Source organism: Aplidium turbinatum, chromosome 7, assembly GCF_918807975.1.
Source record: "Aplidium turbinatum chromosome 7, kaAplTurb1.1, whole genome shotgun sequence".
Lineage (NCBI taxonomy): Eukaryota > Metazoa > Chordata > Ascidiacea > Aplousobranchia > Polyclinidae > Aplidium > Aplidium turbinatum.
The window spans coordinates 18,740,267-18,757,339 of record NC_137478.1 but is presented as its reverse complement, the minus strand read 5'-3'; the positions used below and the strand labels follow the sequence as shown (position 1 = coordinate 18,757,339).

General features: G+C 40.4%; 1 protein-coding gene across 2 annotated transcripts in view; it reads left to right on the top strand.

The window, feature by feature from the left end:
* LOC145773983 (armadillo-like helical domain-containing protein 2) overlaps nucleotides 1-15,668 on the top strand; it is a 29,491-nt gene extending 13,823 nt beyond the window's left edge. The window contains exons 1-2 of one of the 2 annotated variants that reach the window (XM_082585111.1): nucleotides 13,035-13,111; nucleotides 14,372-15,668. In XM_082585111.1, coding sequence (XP_082441237.1) covers nucleotides 14,391-15,209 — 819 coding nt within the window. In that variant the 5' untranslated portion in view covers nucleotides 13,035-13,111; nucleotides 14,372-14,390 and the 3' untranslated portion in view covers nucleotides 15,210-15,668. Of the gene's footprint in view, nucleotides 1-13,034; nucleotides 13,112-14,371 lie in introns of those variants that run through there. The other variant, XM_082585110.1, reaches the window with a different exon arrangement.
* The last annotated feature ends 1,405 nt before the right edge of the window (nucleotides 15,669-17,073 follow it).

Sequence of the window (17,073 nt, the reverse complement as noted above, 5' to 3'; positions counted from 1 at the left end):
GGCAAGTTGTGCAACGGGGCAAGTTGTGCAAGTCCCCGTTTGAAAGGAAATAAAGAGTGTAATGAATCTTTAACGTCATTATTATATTTTACCTATAATGCCTTTGAAGCACGTGAATCGCAGTTATCAGTTTTTTGGGCAGGTTAGGCTTGATAACGATATTAGAGCGGAGCCAAATCAATTTATTTGACTGTCTGGGTCAGTAAGGTTTGACAAGTGTTTCTAGACTAAAATTTTGTGTAGATTTCAAAAATAAACCTCTTACTTGCACTAGCCTGACCGTTTTTGTTATATTAAGCATTTTCCGAGATGATACCTGTCAATATCGCTATAACCGTTAGGGTGCACCATTTGCCCCCCGACCTTTAGCAAAAAGCCTGAACTTTTTTGCTGATGAGGTTATCTTAGAAAACAACTTTTGCACAGTTTCATTTTGATTGGACAAAGTTTAACCCCCCACCCGGCCATTTTCTAAGGGGACTAACAGCATTTTCTTCACATTATCGCCAGTAGATGGAGCTGATTACAAGATGCAACTGCATATTTACTTTGAAAACATACCCCTCTTCATTCTGCATAATTTAAAAAAAAATTATTTGAATTGGCCAATGTGAAGCAGAAATATGGGCAGTTTTGTACTCTCTCTTAGCGCAATACTGCCTCTAGTGGCCAAAACATAACAACAATTATCTCCTTAAATGTTCATCCAATTGAAGCAAAAGTGGTGTCTAACCCCCCATTTTCAAGGGTGGTGAGTTCATTTTTGCTGCTAGTTTTAAAGATTCTAGCCACTAGGTGGCAGAAAACCTGCTTTTCATAAGTTTAAGCTAACGTAACCGCTTGGACTTGACTTCAAATATGCAGTTTCAACAAATGCAACTCATTGAGATGTATATCATTGAAAACAAACAAAGAAAGAACAGTGCAACATCTATTGTAATTGTGATAGATATTGTACAGCAATAACCTTACACGAATTTCACATCATAAAAGTCACACAGGTAAAGAAACAATAAGCTCGCAATTAGATTTTCAGATACCATGACGCTGAATCTATTTTTCTATTTCTTTGGTTTGGTAATTTTTTTCGGGAATTCTCTACTATATTTGTAAAATGTTTTGGTATCGTTTTCCTTGAGAGCAGTCCCATGAAAATCCTGGACCAGTTTGACTCCTCGCTCTGCTGTGTCATTAACCACACTGATGTTATTCACAACTGTTTTTGCAATTTTCTAAGTCTCATTGTCATCCCAGCTTTCGATAGGTTTACTTAAAAATGCTGAGTCAATTTTCAAGATTTTAAAAAATGACCAAGAGTCTTCTCCAATATAGTCCTGGAGATGCCTGGATATGTCTGCTGGGAGTTCAGGGAAACAAGGTTTTCCAAATTCAGAGTCAAACCTATTTGTGCACACACCGTCATTTTTAACTAAGATTATTTTTTGTGCTATCAGTTCTTTGGTTGAAGTTTTCACACTCTGACTCAAAAAAGTCAACGGTACAAGCTCTTCTTCTAGATACCACATATGTTTTCCAAAACTTTTCAGGGCTACACCCGCAATGGCACCATCAATTGCATGATAATTAAGGAAGGAGTGAATGAACAGTTGGTCATTTTTTGGAGCAGTTGATGGTTCAGGAGCAGTTAGCCACCACGGGATATAACAAAATACAACAAACTTCACAAAGCGGCGAAGTTTCAATAATGACCTCTTCCAAAGGTTTTTTCTGAACAATAACATCATTTATTCATAAGAATATGCTTGCAGTAGGCTACCGTATCAAACGTTAGTCTAATACACAAATAAATTTGCATAAAGGGTAAGATTGTTACAATTTCTTGTCTGTGTTGATTTAATGTTCGTTTGGTGTTGTTTATCTATTAAACAATTTCTTAATTAACCATGGACACTGGACAGTGCTGTTTCGACCTTTCGGGTCTCTTCAGCATGGTAAATATGACCTAGAAGCAAAAATGCACAATTCCTTAATGTTGAAGGTCACTTACCTTTCATATTATCACATATTTTGGATCCCAATAAGTCAAGCTTTATAGCGTATAAAAACTTAGACATTCACCGCGCTTTGTGCCAAGCACCAGGTCTGTTGAATGATTTGAAAGTTTTCTTGTGTTATCATCACCAAGGTAAAGAAGAGTTAATAGAATCAACTCCTTGTATAGTCTCCTCTGCTAACTGGGTGTTTAAGAAGTCTGTTACATATTTCAACAATTTCTTCTCCTTTTTCAGCTAATTCATGTGAAATATCAAAAAAGTCAAAGTTTTTGTCTGCTACTGGAATGGCAGAGAAACATTTCTTAAACCTTTGGAAAGTAATAATTTCAGGACTCTTTGATGGTTAAATTTGTAAAGTGTCTCAAACATGGGTCAACACAATCTCACCAATATGGTGACGACATGCATACCAAAGCAAAGGTTTTGAAATAATCTTTTGCAAAGCCACACATGCAGCTGTTTTAGCTCCAGTGTTAGAGCTAGTGGTGTCAAACACCATTCCGGACAAGCTGCTTTTACAGTCCCATACCTTTATGAGCTCATTGGATGCTTTTGTAATGGGCTCACCTACGGGGTCAGAAGATTTGTGTGGGATAGCTGGTACCCCTAGCAACTTCGTACCTCCAACCCCTGACAAAAAGATTGGCAGTCTTTCTACTTTCTCATTCCCTTCTAATGTATCCATAAGCTTACCATCCCAATGGATGTTGGCAACTGATGGAGGTTTCCAATTTCCTGCAATCTTTTCAGAGATTGTTTGAACTGATTCAACCCAATATCTCTCAGTGGTAGTGTAACTTAAGTTTACTTTTGACATATCACCATCTGCTGTATCGATGACTGCATGCAACACAGCAGAAGCAGCAGAAGAAAATTGTTGAAACTTCGCCGCTTTGTGAAATTTGTAGTATTTTGTTATATCCCGTGGTGGCTAACTGTTCCTGAAACTGCTCCAAAAAATGACCAACTGTTCATTCACTGCTTCCTTAATTATCATGCAATTGATGGTGCCATTGCGGGTGTAGCTCTGAAAAGTTTTGGAAAACATATGTGGTATCTGACAGAAGAGCTTGTACCGTTGACTTTTTTGAGTCAGAGTGTGAAAACTTCAACCAAAGAACTGATAGCACAAAAAATAATCTTAGTGAAAAATGACGGTGTGTGCACAAAAAGGTTTGACTCTGAATTTGGAAAACCTTGTTTCCCTGAACTCCCAGCAGACACATCCAGGGATCTTCAGGACTATATTGGAGAAGACTCTTGGTCATTTTTTAAAATCTTGAAAATTGACTCAGCATTCTTAAGTGAACCTATCGAAAGCTGGGATGACAATGAGACTTAGAAAATTGCAAAATCAATTGTGAATAACATCAGTGTGGTTAATGACACAGCAGAGCGAGGAGTCAAACTGGTCCAGGATTTTCATGGGACTGCTCTCAAGGAAGAACGATACCAAAACATTTTACAAATATAGTAGAGAATTCCCGAAAAAAATTACCAAACCACAGAAATAGGAAAATAGATTCAGCGTCATGGTATCTGAAAATCTAATTGCGAGCTTACTGTTTCTTTACCTGTGTGACTTTTATGATGTGAAATTCGTGTAAGGTTATTGCTGTACAATATCTATCACAATTACAATAGATGTTGCACTGTTCTTTCTTTGTTTGTTTTCAATGATATACATCTCAATGAGTTGCATTTGTTGAAACTGCATATTTGAAGTCAAGTCCAAGCGGTTACGTTAGCTTAAACTTATGAAAAGCAGGTTTTCTGCCACCTAGTGGCTAGAATCTTTAAAACTAGCAGCAAAAATGAACCCACCACCCTTGAAAATGGGGGGTTAGACACCACTTTTGCTTCAATTGGATGAACATTTAAGGAGATAATTGTTGTTATGTTTTGGCCACTAGAGGCAGTATTGCGCTAAGAGAGAGTACAAAACTGCCCATATTTCTGCTTCCCATTGGCCAAAATTCAGATAAATTGTTTTTAAATTATGCACAATGAAGAGGGGTATGTTTCCAAAGTAAATATGCAGTTGCATCTTGTAATCAGCTCCATCTACTGGCGATAATGTGAAGAAATGCTGTTAGTCCCCTTAGAAAATGGCCGGGTGGGGGGGGGTTAAACTTTGTCCAATCAAAATGAAACTGTGCAAAAGTTGTTTTCTAAGATAACTTCATCAGCAAAAAAAAGTTCAGGCTTTTTGCTAAAGGTCGGGGGCAAATGGTGCACCCTAACGGTTATAGCGATATTGACAGGTATCATCTCAAAAAATGCTTAATATAACAAAAACGGTCAGGCTAGTGCAAGTAAGAGGTTTATTTTTGAAATCTACACAAAATTTTAGTCTAGAAACACTTGTCAAACCTTACTGACCCAGACAGTCAAATAAATCGACCTGGCTCCCGGTCTATATAAGGTGTTTAGGTCTTAGCATCTAAATTTGGATGCAAACGAAATTTCGATTTTTTTGAACGCACAGTAGAACTATATTCAAACTTTTTTTAGCAGTAGGGGTCAGTAAACATATGATGTAGGCTATTTTCGCAGGTAAAATTTTTTTGTGCATTTGTTAGTTTTCTTGAAATTTTTTGTTCTTTAAAAAAAAGTGTGAATGGGGCAAGTTGTGCAATTGATGGCGAGGCAAGTTGTGCAACTGTTCCTGTAAACCGCCTTTGTTAATTTACAAATGTTGTAGCCTATTAGCCATTTTTACATAGTTTCGAAGTCTAGAGATAGTGAATGAATGTAAAAATAGCTGATTTGTTAATATGTCTGTACTTTTTTTGGCTGTAATATGTTGCTCAACCTGCTCCTAGTGTTGCTCAACTTACCCCATGGTGCTACACAGCTTGCCCCATGGTGCTGCACAACTTGCCCCATGGTGCTGCACAACTTGCCCCGAAAAAAAATCCGAGGCCAGTTGTGCAATCGTTATTTAAACGTGAATACAGTGCAAAATAATAAATAAAACCAATCAGTTTTTGTCTTAAAACTTGGCTTATTAGCATGTTTTTGAAATGCAATACTTGATAGTCTTCGAAAAAGTTAGTGAAGTAAAAAAAATTAGATTTAAAAAAAAACTGCTCAACTTGCCCCGCCTTCCCCTACTCATGTTCTCTGGTTATCAAGGGGGAAAGTTTTTAACAGACTGTTTGAGTTACGTGATGCTGTGAGAGAGTTTCTTGGATGAAAAATCCAAGCTTGTTGCTCACTTCAACGATAGCTTTTGGGTTGCTGTTCTGGTGTAGTTGGCTGGCATTTTTGAACAACTGAATAAACTTAATTCATCGCTGCAAGGAAAGCAGACAAATTTAACTACTCTCAGTGATAAAGTGTCTGATTTTACAAAAAAACTTTATTTTTGGAAGACAAGATTATTGCAGGGTAAATTTGACATGTTTGATCAATTGTACGAATTCACTGAGAAACCAGAAAATGCTGAAATCAATAAACAAGTAACTGTTGATGAATTTTATTTCTGACCATACTCAGTCACTGCAAGATCAATTTAACTTCTACTTTGGAGATTTGAACGTTCAGAGTTTTTCATGGGTTTCCAGTCCGTGAACTGACCAGGGACACTACTTTGAATATGTTGCATCCATCTGAGAGTGAGCTTGATAAAATTTTGGATACAAGCTTCACACGAGTATGCACAACTGTCTCAGAAAGCTTTGAAAATAATTTTACCTTTTGAGACATCTTATCTTTGTAAATGTGGATTTTTCTGCACTGGTTACAATAAAAACAAAGTATTGTTCTCGACTTGAAGTCGAAGATGAACTTCGATTGAGTCTTGCAAGTATTACACCTCGTTTGGATATGCTGTGCTCAAATGTGCAAGCTCAAGGCTCGCACTAAATGTAGCATTCTTTCTAACGCTAACTACTGTTTATGACTTAGCAAGCAATAAGTGACATTTGTTCGTTACAAGGGGAGGAGGAAGTTGAGTAGTGGTCAGTGACTGAGACACAATTTTTTAAGTGGTCCTTGAATTTCAAAAGGTTGAGAACCTCTGATCTACCCGACTTGTAATGTCCTCAGGGATATATAAAGAAGGAGATACAAAGGCTTTTAATACGTCTGAGAGACAATAGAAGGGCTTTTGTTTATCGTAAATGATCTCTGTTTACTGTAAAATAACAATTGGTACCGATAGTAGTTTAATAAATCTTGTTATAATAACCTGCATTGCGCTATTAGCATCAGGCCTGGATGCTCATGGTTACTTGTTAATTCAACTACCCATATAGTTGCTTTACATCTAGCCTACTGCAAAGGATTTGTTAAGAAAAACAGGTTACTGGTAACTTTTCAACTTGTCTTTCCAAACAATTATTCTTTAAATATGCTCTATGTAATGTTTACTAACTGTCTTTGGTAGCTCACTGTACCAGCTGCACTACAAAACTCTGCAATTTTGAAAAAAACGGCATGTTTCACCCGCTACAAACTACCGCCCTGGTAGTGTCATAAAAATAAGGCAATCGCTGTGAGCCTTCACAATTCACATCCCCTTCTTTAGATATCCCTGAATGTCCTGCATGTTTGTTTAGCCGTGAACTGTATGTTGTTGCAATGGGCGCAAAATAAAAATGATAATTTTAGGCGTCACGTAAGACAAACAACAAACCAGCGTTCTATATCATTGATTCAATATCTGAAGAAGTTGCACCAATGTACAAAAGGCTGGCTATTGTAAAGATCCGCCATTTATGAACTATCCGATTGCACTAAAAATTGGGACAGATTAGTAGGTGTATGAATAAATTCATGCTAAAGTTGAGCAAATTATGCTTTCGGGATCTCTGTCGTTGTTTGCAACATTTTCTATTGATGAGTTTAGGCAGCATTTTTCAAAGATAAATGAAAATATTGGAATTGTTTGTCACTTAGATTTAGCTTTATCTGCATTGTTTATTTGGTACCCGGTCAGTTGGTCGACAGGACAATTGGTCGACAGACAATTGGTCGACAAGACAGTTGGTCGACAGGACGTTACGTCGACAGAACGATTCATTTTAGGGTTAGGGTTAGTTAACTAACCTTAACCCTAACCTAACTCTAACTCTAACCCTAACCCTAAAATGAATCGTTGTCGACCTAACGTCCTGTCGACCAACTGTCTTGTCGACCAATTGTCCTGTCGACCAAATGTCTGTCGACCAATCGACCGTGCACCATAATTTCAAACATACATTAGTAAGATACAAAGTCAACTGGGTTCTGTGCAGTTTGTGTAACAGTTCAGGGGAAGACACTAGGCCTACTTGAAATGATGCATCAGTCAAAAGATTTTCCATGAAGATTGGGTCAAAAAAGCGATGTTGATGGTGCTGCACAGTGACTTGAAGTCACTGTGCAGCACAACAAAGGCACAAAAAATATCACTATGAAGACAAAGACCTTGTGTGAAATTTGCGGAACCATAACGTGATGCGCAATTGTGCATGCCATAAACGCACAGTTTGCATGCTGCTCTAAACTGGCCGGCAACCACAAGATAAACAGTAAAGGTAATTTGTAACTCGATTACAACATAATAGACATTGTAAATACGTAAACCGACAATTTTCTTTTACAATTGTTTTACGTCTAATAGTAAAGCTCCCTCAACAATTTTCTTGTAAAACGTTTACAAGCTACGATCATATGAAATTTTTTATCATCACTATTTTTTACTTCTCAGATGCTGCAAAACCTCATCACAAAAAATCGCAAGAAAATACTTCATCATTTCAATGTAGTCGGCTTATAACTCATAATTTTTGTGTAGTCGTGGCCGCGTTGTTTTAATGAAGAAGCCTCTCGCAGAGGGTTGGAGGCAATGAGGCGCCAAGTCTTTCTGTTGTGAGATTTTTCTACTGCAGTTTTGGAATTAAGTCCTGACCAGTCTTCAATATCATTAGTCCAAATTCTTGATGGTTTACCACTATTTTGTTTGCAAACATTTGTAAACGTTGAATCAATGTAAAACGACTGATTTTTTGACTGTTGATTTTTTCAGATTTCCTTTTTGAACTTAGCTTAGTTAATGTAAATGCTGTATTTTAGTGGATGTAATACATGTGGCATGTTTATAAACACCGGTAAGCCAAGTAACTTACGATGTAGCCTGAATGATATTTTTGATGCGACTTGACAAAAGCCATCATTCTAAAAGATTCTTAATAAATCATTCTTAAAAAACCAATCTAAAAGCAGCTAATTTAAAATTAGAAATCTCAGGTAATTTTAACACTTAATTTTTCAATTAATTGATTGATTGATTGATTGATTGATTGATTGATTGATTGATTGATTGATTGATTGATTGATCGATTGATCGATTTATTTCGTTGTAGGTAAATATAGTACAATAAATACAGCAATAAAAAAGGAATTCCCAGCAACGGAAATCTGCGAAGAGACCATGGGTCTTCGAGTCAAGCAAAAACCCCAGATTCTAACAGAAGATCTAGAATTGCGATAACAGTTAGTTACGTAATCTAAACGATTACTACGAATAAGCGACATAGGATAAAGAACAAAATGAATAATTCATAAACGAAAATTGAGACAAGGTGTTAGATGATAGTCTTGCACAGAGCAATATATTTAGTAGCCAAAGTAGCCAATCGGTAACATGAAGGTAGCACAAAATTAGTCGTGCTAATATTTGGCGATGAGTGAATATTTGTGTTGCTTTTTAAAAGAATATAATGACGATTTACGCATGCTCGTTGGTAAGGAGTTCCAGACTTTCACTCCGGCATATTTAATGCTGCGCTGGAGTCAGGATGAGGCGTAACGAATTGCCTTTCAATTGCCTTCTTTCTACTAAAACTACTCATACTCCAAACCACGAAGATGTAAACAACTTTTCAAATGAGATGTTACTTGTGAGAAGTTAGATCCCATGAAACTAAAAGCTGGCTTACTAGTTTTGGAAAGCATTAGTTGAAGACAAAAATATAAAACACAAATGCAGTTTTTTTTTCAAATTTGTATAAAAGTATTACTCTGGTTGTAACTGTTTTAGAAAGAATGAACGCAATAAGATTTGCTGGCAAGTCGTAAATCTTTAGCAATGCAATGAGTGGGCAGTGGGCACACACACTTCGTGCGGTTGACCGAGATCATTCTCCAGACCTTTGCATAAAATCGGATAAGCACGGTAATTCAACAGCGGCAACATAAAGCCAAATTGTCATTTTTGGGTGGTTTTGCAAAAAAATGAACTATGAAGTTTGACCCTCTTTGCTTACGCGATTGAGCACTTTTGTGGAGGCCCCTTGCTGTGCATTGCACAAAGCTCACTGCTTGCAGTTTGAGCATTTTGGCGAGGTTGACAGTAGTACCTTTTTGGAGCTTAGGTTCCACAAATGTGAAAATGTCACATTGTCACGGTTTCTTTTTATCTCTTTCCAGGAAAGAGACTTGGAAAGGATTAATGACGTAGTTTAATGGGAAATCACTGAAAAGCACAAGCACCTTCTCGTGGTCCTTCGCGTCAGTACCATATCTTCAAGAAAAAAAGATATGCGAAGCGAAGCTTGTCACACTCGAGCAAACCAGGCCCAGGTTCAGCGGAAGGTGGATAGGGAAACGCCCTTCTCAGGGCGCGGCAGCTCCTCTGTCGAAAAGTACCGACGACCCACCGTACTGCAACTGAACACCGAGGGCATTACGGCCAGCAAGCTCAGCATCATCGAGTATCTGGCCACAAAACATCAGGCCCTTGTTATTCGCTTCTAAGAGACCCACTGCACATCTGTGGATAAGTTGATATTACCCAACTTCACACTTGCAGGCGCAACCATCAGCAGGAAACACGGCCTCACCACGTTTGTCCATGAGCAACTGAGCTGGACGCCAATAGACCAGTCCAGTGCCCAATCGGAGATAGAGTGGCTATGCATAGACATATCAGGCTATCACATCATCAATGTCTATATGCCACCACCCTCACGCTTAACACCAACAGCCATCCCAGTGTTCCCCCAACCCAGCCTCTATGCTGGCGATTTTAATTACCACCACGTTGACTGGGGCTACAACACCACCAACATCGACGAAGAAAGCCTGGCTTCATAGTCAGCCAATAATAACCTCACCCTACTGCACGATCCCAAGGGTGCAGCGAGCTTCTTCTCCGGACGTTGGAACACTGGTACAAACCCCGATCTGGCTTTCGCAAGTGATGACCCCGATAATTGCCAACCGGACAGACGTGTGCTAAAGAAGTTCCCCAGGTCCCTACATCGACCCTCGATTATCACGGCTCCAACGTTCATAATGCCTGTCCCGAGCATGCCTGTTAAGCGATGGAACTTCAGAATGGCTAACTGGGAGTACTATAGCCTCCTCACCAATGAAGCCACACAGTATCTCCCATCCCCTCACACCAACAACGTGGAAGAATCCTACCAGGACTTTTGAGATGCAATAACATCAGTGGCAAAACAATCCATCCTCTGCGGCCGACGAAAGACCTACATACCGTGCTGGGATAAGGAGTGCGAAAGCCTCTACTCCACTTCATCCACGCCCATCAGGGCAATGACACCAACAGCTCAGCCACAGCTCTGCTGGCAAGGATGGACTCAGAGAGGAAGGAGCGCTGGACAGAAATTGTAGAATCAATCGACTTCACGCACTCCAGCCGCATAGCATGGAGTACACTGAACAACATAACTGGCAGATCGCGTGCCTCTCGTCAACAATGTCCCGTTTCAGCAAATTCTATCGCCTCACAGCTTGTCGGGAACGGGAAATGCAAATCGAGAGACCATGAATCAGACAGATCCGTCTTGCAAGAAATGACGGACCTCTGGAGGGTAACAACCCTAGACGGGGACAACATCTCGGGTGAGTTCACCCCAGAAGAATTTTCCGCCGCCCTCCAGCACATAAAGCCAGGTAAAGCTCCGGGCCTTGACCACCTATGCCCGGAGTTGATACTTCATGCTGCTGCCTCATTAAAGTCCTGGTTAAAAGATTTCCTTTCCTGCTGTTTGCGCCACCTGAGAATTCCTAGAATCTGGATAAGAGCTCTTGTGGTTGCAGTTCCTAAGCCGAAGAAGCCCCAAGGGGACTCGAAGAGCTACCGTCCAATCTCACTGCTCTGCATCCTCTTCAAGATCCTTGAGAGACTCATCTACGTCCGTGTCGAACCAATAATAGATCCGCAGCTCCCCCGTGAACAAGCTGGTTTCCGACACGGACGATCAACCGTAAATCAGGTCACACTTATGACCCAAGACATTGAGGACAGCTTCTCGGCTAAGAAGAAGGCTAGCGCAGTGTTTGTTGATCTCACGGCTGCCTATGATACCGTATGGCATAGCGGCCTTACCTGCAAGTTACTCCGTCTGCTCTCTGACAGACACATGATCCATATGATGATGGAACAGTTTTACCCTCACAACCGGTAGCGGTCGTCGAAGCAGACTACGCCGACTTAAAAACGGCGTCCCACGGGGCTCAGTCTTGGCTCCTCTCCTGTTCAACATATACACCTACGACTTGTTCCCCACCATCTCCAGGAAATATGCTTACGCAGACGACCTGGCACTCCTGCACTCAGCAGGAAACTGGCAGTCAGTGGAGAGGAACCTCAGCCAAGACATGCAAACACTATCAGCATACCTCCAGAAATATAAGCTACAGCTCAGCAAGTCAAAGACAGTGTCGGCGGCCTTCCGCCGTAACAACCGGGAAGCACAGCGTGAGATAAACATCAACATTGATGAGGAACGCGTGCCATACTGTGCCGAACCTACATACCTCGGCATAACCCTGGACAGGTCACTCACGTACCGCCGGCATTTAAAGTCACTGCGCAAAAAACTATCTACACGCGTCGCACTTTTGAGGCGATTGGCGGGTTCCGACTGGGGAGCTGGTGCTAAAACTCTTCGTACAGCTACCCTAGCCCTTGTTCATTCCACCGCTGAGTAGCCTACTGCGCGCCGGTCTGGTGTCGTAGTTCTCACACCCACCAGATTGATACTGCCATCAACGACGCACTGCGTACTGTGACTGGATGCCTGCGTACCACTCCAACGGACTGCCTACCCATCCTAGCAGGCATCCAACCCGCTGAGCTACGCCGTAAAGGAGCCACGATTTCTCTCGCTTGCCGCGCTTTGGACCCCGACCATCTCCTCCATGCAACATTTAAGCGACCACCACCTATAAAGCAGCGGCTGAAATCAAGACGCCCCTTTGTGCCTGCCGCACAACAACTACTTAAGAACGCAGAAGAACTTGGTTCAAGTGCGGCACACTGGACGTACCACATGTGGAACACGGAGTGGCAAAATCACACCTCCACGCTCCGTGACTTCATACCCGACGCCGATCCCCGTCCACCAGGGATGTCCCTCGCAAGGATTGCGTGGGTCAGACTTAACCGCCTGCGAACTGGCGTCAGCCGCTTTCGTTCGGACATGCACAAGTGGAACATTGCTCCTTCATCAGAATGCGAGTGTGGTACCACGGAACAGACCGCAGATCATGTCATCCACCACTGCCTAACCCACCAGCCTCCACACGGTGCGCATGGTCTGAGGGTCCTGGACGACGAGACTGCTGAGTGGCTGAAGATTTCCTGCCCTCCAATTTAGCCTGAAAAGATTGCTCATACGTCATCATCATCATCATCACTGAAAAGCAGTCAATTAAATGGTCGGATAGTTCTACAAGTGAAATGATAATTAAAATTCTTGAAGGACTTTAACGAAGTTCACTCACAGCTTCTCATGTAGGCCTAACTCTAATTTCTATCACAATTTATATCAGCACCAACTTTCATCTACTTGTATTCAATTACTTCAATTCTCAATCAACAATAATCTCTGCACCTATTAGCAACTACTACAACTCATAATAATTACGCAAATTACACCACTATTTATAGCAGGTTGTTTGATCTAATAACTTGGAAAAGGTTACGCAATGTTACATCATAAGAACTCATTGTTCTGTCAAGTTGCACTACACCTAAACAAGCAAGTTAAAGAAACTTCCACATTTGCACGTAGAGTAAAATGTTCTAGAAATACGTCACATAATAAAGACTTCGCAATCAGAGATTACTACAGGTCAGTAACCGATAATAACATATAGCATAAAAATTCTACAATAAAAACAGCACGTTCGGTCAAGATACAAAGCAGCCCGTCGCGAGGCCCCACATTGATTGACACACATAGAGGCATATATCTCCATGGCCATATCAGCATACCTACTGCACTGATGAGGCCGGAAGGCCGAAACGGTGTGCACTGTCTGCAGTTATATAATTTTTAAACATTGATATTTCAAACTTATAGACAAATGATTTTCCTACACACCGATGCAACTTTTGATGAAATAGCACTAGCAGATCGCACGTAACAGCTGATTAAATTTGATCTAAAAACGTCCCCTTCCCCCCCTGATCAATTAACTTCCAAAAAAAAAACAGTTTAAAGGGATATTAAAGGAAAAACCTGACTTGGCGGTTGTACACGTTCTTTGTGTTTAACATGCTACCATAAAACGATTTTCAATAAAATTTTGCCCCATTGCGGTCTGATCAGCATTCCGCGTGTGCTTTTGTCAGAGCTTTCAAAACGAGAATAGGCGTGAGCAGCAAAGCGTGCGACTGTACAGTCTACGTCACTATAGGCGAGCAATCAGTTGATCGCGCAAGAGTTGTTACTGCGGGCAATTTAACTGTAGGCTATGTATGTATTTACATCAAAACAACAGATTTCAACGTCAAAACATCAAACAGTTTGCTCAAAACATCAGATCTGATGTTGAAACATCAGAAGTGGTAACTTGGCTTTTGCTATTGCTGTCGATAGTGACGTATTCTCGAGCAGTGTTTGCACTTTTTAGTCATTTTGAAAAAAATAAAAATAAATGAAACATTGGACTTTGGGTCTTGCCAGTGCCATTGAAAACAAATTTTTTTCGGTAATTCGTTTTGAAATGTATTCTTGAATGTTCAGTTTACGCATTTTAATGCTTAATTCCCGTTTGAAAATTTCATTTCGTATGCCTTTAAAAGAAAAGGTTAAACCAAACTAGATTATTGCCTTAGGCCTACCTAGTCGCATTGTAAATAATAAATAAATAATGAAAACCCAATTAATCATGCAACAAATTTTGTCGTTTTAGACATAAACTATTGCAAAATCTCGAGGACCACTTACAAATTCGTCTCTTGCCACGTCTTGAACTGTTGAACAAACAGCAATCAATACCTAGAAATACAGTCTTATCAGCTTTAACAGCAAAAAAATTAACTACAACAACTCACATAGCAAACGACAACTAGCAAAAAGTATGTGATTTTTTTATATTTGTTGCAGGGTTGGAGTGGCAAGCAACATGTTTAGTTCTTTTGTCAGGAGACTTTCCAGGATCGGGACTGTTCTTAAATTTTTATCTCCAGAAGAGATAGATGATCGTTTTTTGGATAACGAAAAAAACTTGTACAAGCGCGATATCATAACAGCAGCCTTGAACTTGGAGCTGTTTGAAGAAGACTTAGTGTCGTCCGCAGTGTTAGCGAGAGAAATCGACAAAATAGGTCGGTTAGCATTTGCTGGAGGTCCTCAAGCAAACAGATGCGCAGGAACCTACATTCCTAACTTTGCAAACCTACTCAGCAGAAGTTATTTGAAAAATGAACTGAGAGTGTCAATAATTAAATCTTTATCTGTAATTTCATTAAACAATGCGGAAAATCAACGACTTTGTTTTGAAGAAGATCTTCCCATGATTGTTGGAGATATTATTCACGACTTCACAGATGCTACTAGATTATGGGCGGTTTATTGTTTATATTGTATGGTATTAGACAACATTCCTCTTCTGCAAAATTTAAAGGAACACATTAATATTTGTGCAGCTGTACAAGCGGCAACTAAAGCTGACTGGACAGGGTTTTCTCATAACTATGCAAGAATACTGTTGAAGGTAGCTGGTATAGTCGCTGTTAAGAAATCTCGTTTAAAGAATAGAAATTCTAAATCTTCTTCAAAAATTTCACCTGACAGTTCAGAAGACTCAGGTTCTTATCAAGAAGATTTCAAGGTGGCTAAACCTCGCACATCAAGCAAAGCAAGCGCTGAATTAGAAATCGTGAATGAAACTCGAGGATTGTCTACATTTAAAGTTCCCGAATTATCACTAGCAAAAAATTAACACCAACAGAAGTAGGCCTACTAACAAAGATGAAGATAATATGCAGTATGAAACACCAAATAGGAACGTAGCCGTTTTTGCTTAGAAGTTATGATTTTTAATTTCTTCTCTGCTTATGAAACGTAGTGGCAACTGCATTTAATTTTGTGCTACAGCCTTTAATTATGTTAGTATGTCTGCTACAGGATTGTCTTCCTATGGACTGGGGGTCCAAGTCTAAATGTAAAATGGCAAATGAAGGATTCTCAGGAGGGCTAGAGTAACTGCTTCAAATTTATTGCTTCTTTTATCGATATGAAAGTCATAGATCGTTATAGGTAGAATGTGACGTTTTGTCGTATCGTATTACCAATGCCCTCATCATTGGACAACGTAGCCTAACCAGATTGGCTGATACCGAATGTAAATGTGGTTATGTTGCAAATCGTCACGTCAAACCGTCGCATACCAGACAATAAAATTGCTCACAAACAAAGTATTAAATGAAATTGCAATAAGTTTATTTGAAGCCTAAGGTGGATTTTGAAAACAAAATTAACTAGGCTATACAGTAACACCGCTATGGTTGGTTGGTTGGTTGGTTTTGAATCTTTATCCTCGGACTGACAAAGTCTTGATTGGTATTCCTGGTAGTTTCGCATACTTGTAGAGGCTCTTGAAGCAGGGCCGGTTAGCGAGATTGACAGAGTGAAGTTTTCCAATTGTTGAAGTGTCGTTGGCGGAGAATTATTCCATTCACTAGGTGCCGCTGAATGGAGAGCAGTCCTGAAATGCGTTGCACAAGCGCACACCTCGAGAGTCGAACTTGTTTGTTTGTTTGTTTTTCATATCTTTATCCTGCATTGCGGGAAAGCGGACTTGAGCGCTATGCATCGGTGTACGCCTTCCGAAGTAGGCTACACCTGACCCACGCTGCAGCCGACTGCAATGTCTGTTTCCGGTTGTCTACTCTACTTATGACTTAAATTTGGTACTATCCATTACTCGAAATCGATCACTGGGTAGAGGCAATTATCGTAAAGTTTCTTGCCCAGAGAAACAACAGCAAGTGCGGGTGGCTGGAGTCGAACATGCAGGCTCTCGACTGCGAGCCAACGCGCTAACCACTCGGCCACTGCTGCCGACTGAAATGCGAAATGCTGAACTTGCGCCGCCTGATCTTGAGCCGGTCGCGTAACCACTGAGCTAATGGGGCTGACAGGGCTATGCCTACTGCTCATATTAGCACTGTTAGTATACTGTCTCTTTACATGTGCACTGGTACAGGGCAACTATGAAATGGTTACCAACCCATCGATTGGTTGTGTACACTCTGATGAAGATTTCAAAGTTGACTGTGCTGAGTAAACCTATTGTAGACCTGTACCGAAACTGATCAACGACTGAGAATAAAAAGTGGCATGATGGCCCTAATGTGAGCCATGGCTTACGCGTGCGTGCCTTTTTTTCTCTTTATACAAGTTCTTTTCTTCCAGCCTAAAATAAGTTATTTGTAGAGATACGTGTACCGTACTTTGTTATGTGATAAAATCAGGTTTTAGTCAGATATCACGCTTCACATTTCTACTCAGCCTAGTTAACAATAGTTATGTTTCCTTTTGCGGCTATTGCAACAACATACAGTAGCCTACGCTGCAATGACAGATGCGACACAACAACCAACATAAAGCGGCCAACGGTAGGAGAGACTGGAGTTAATTGGAAGGCGGGATTAGTTGAAAAATCATCTCTCGATAACTCTTTTAAATATTTAGTATCACCATATGATGTTTATGAAAACACATAACTCGTGTTAGTTTCAATTTGTTGTCAATAAGGGATGTCTGTTTGGCTGACAATTTTGCACTGTACTTTCTTACTTTCA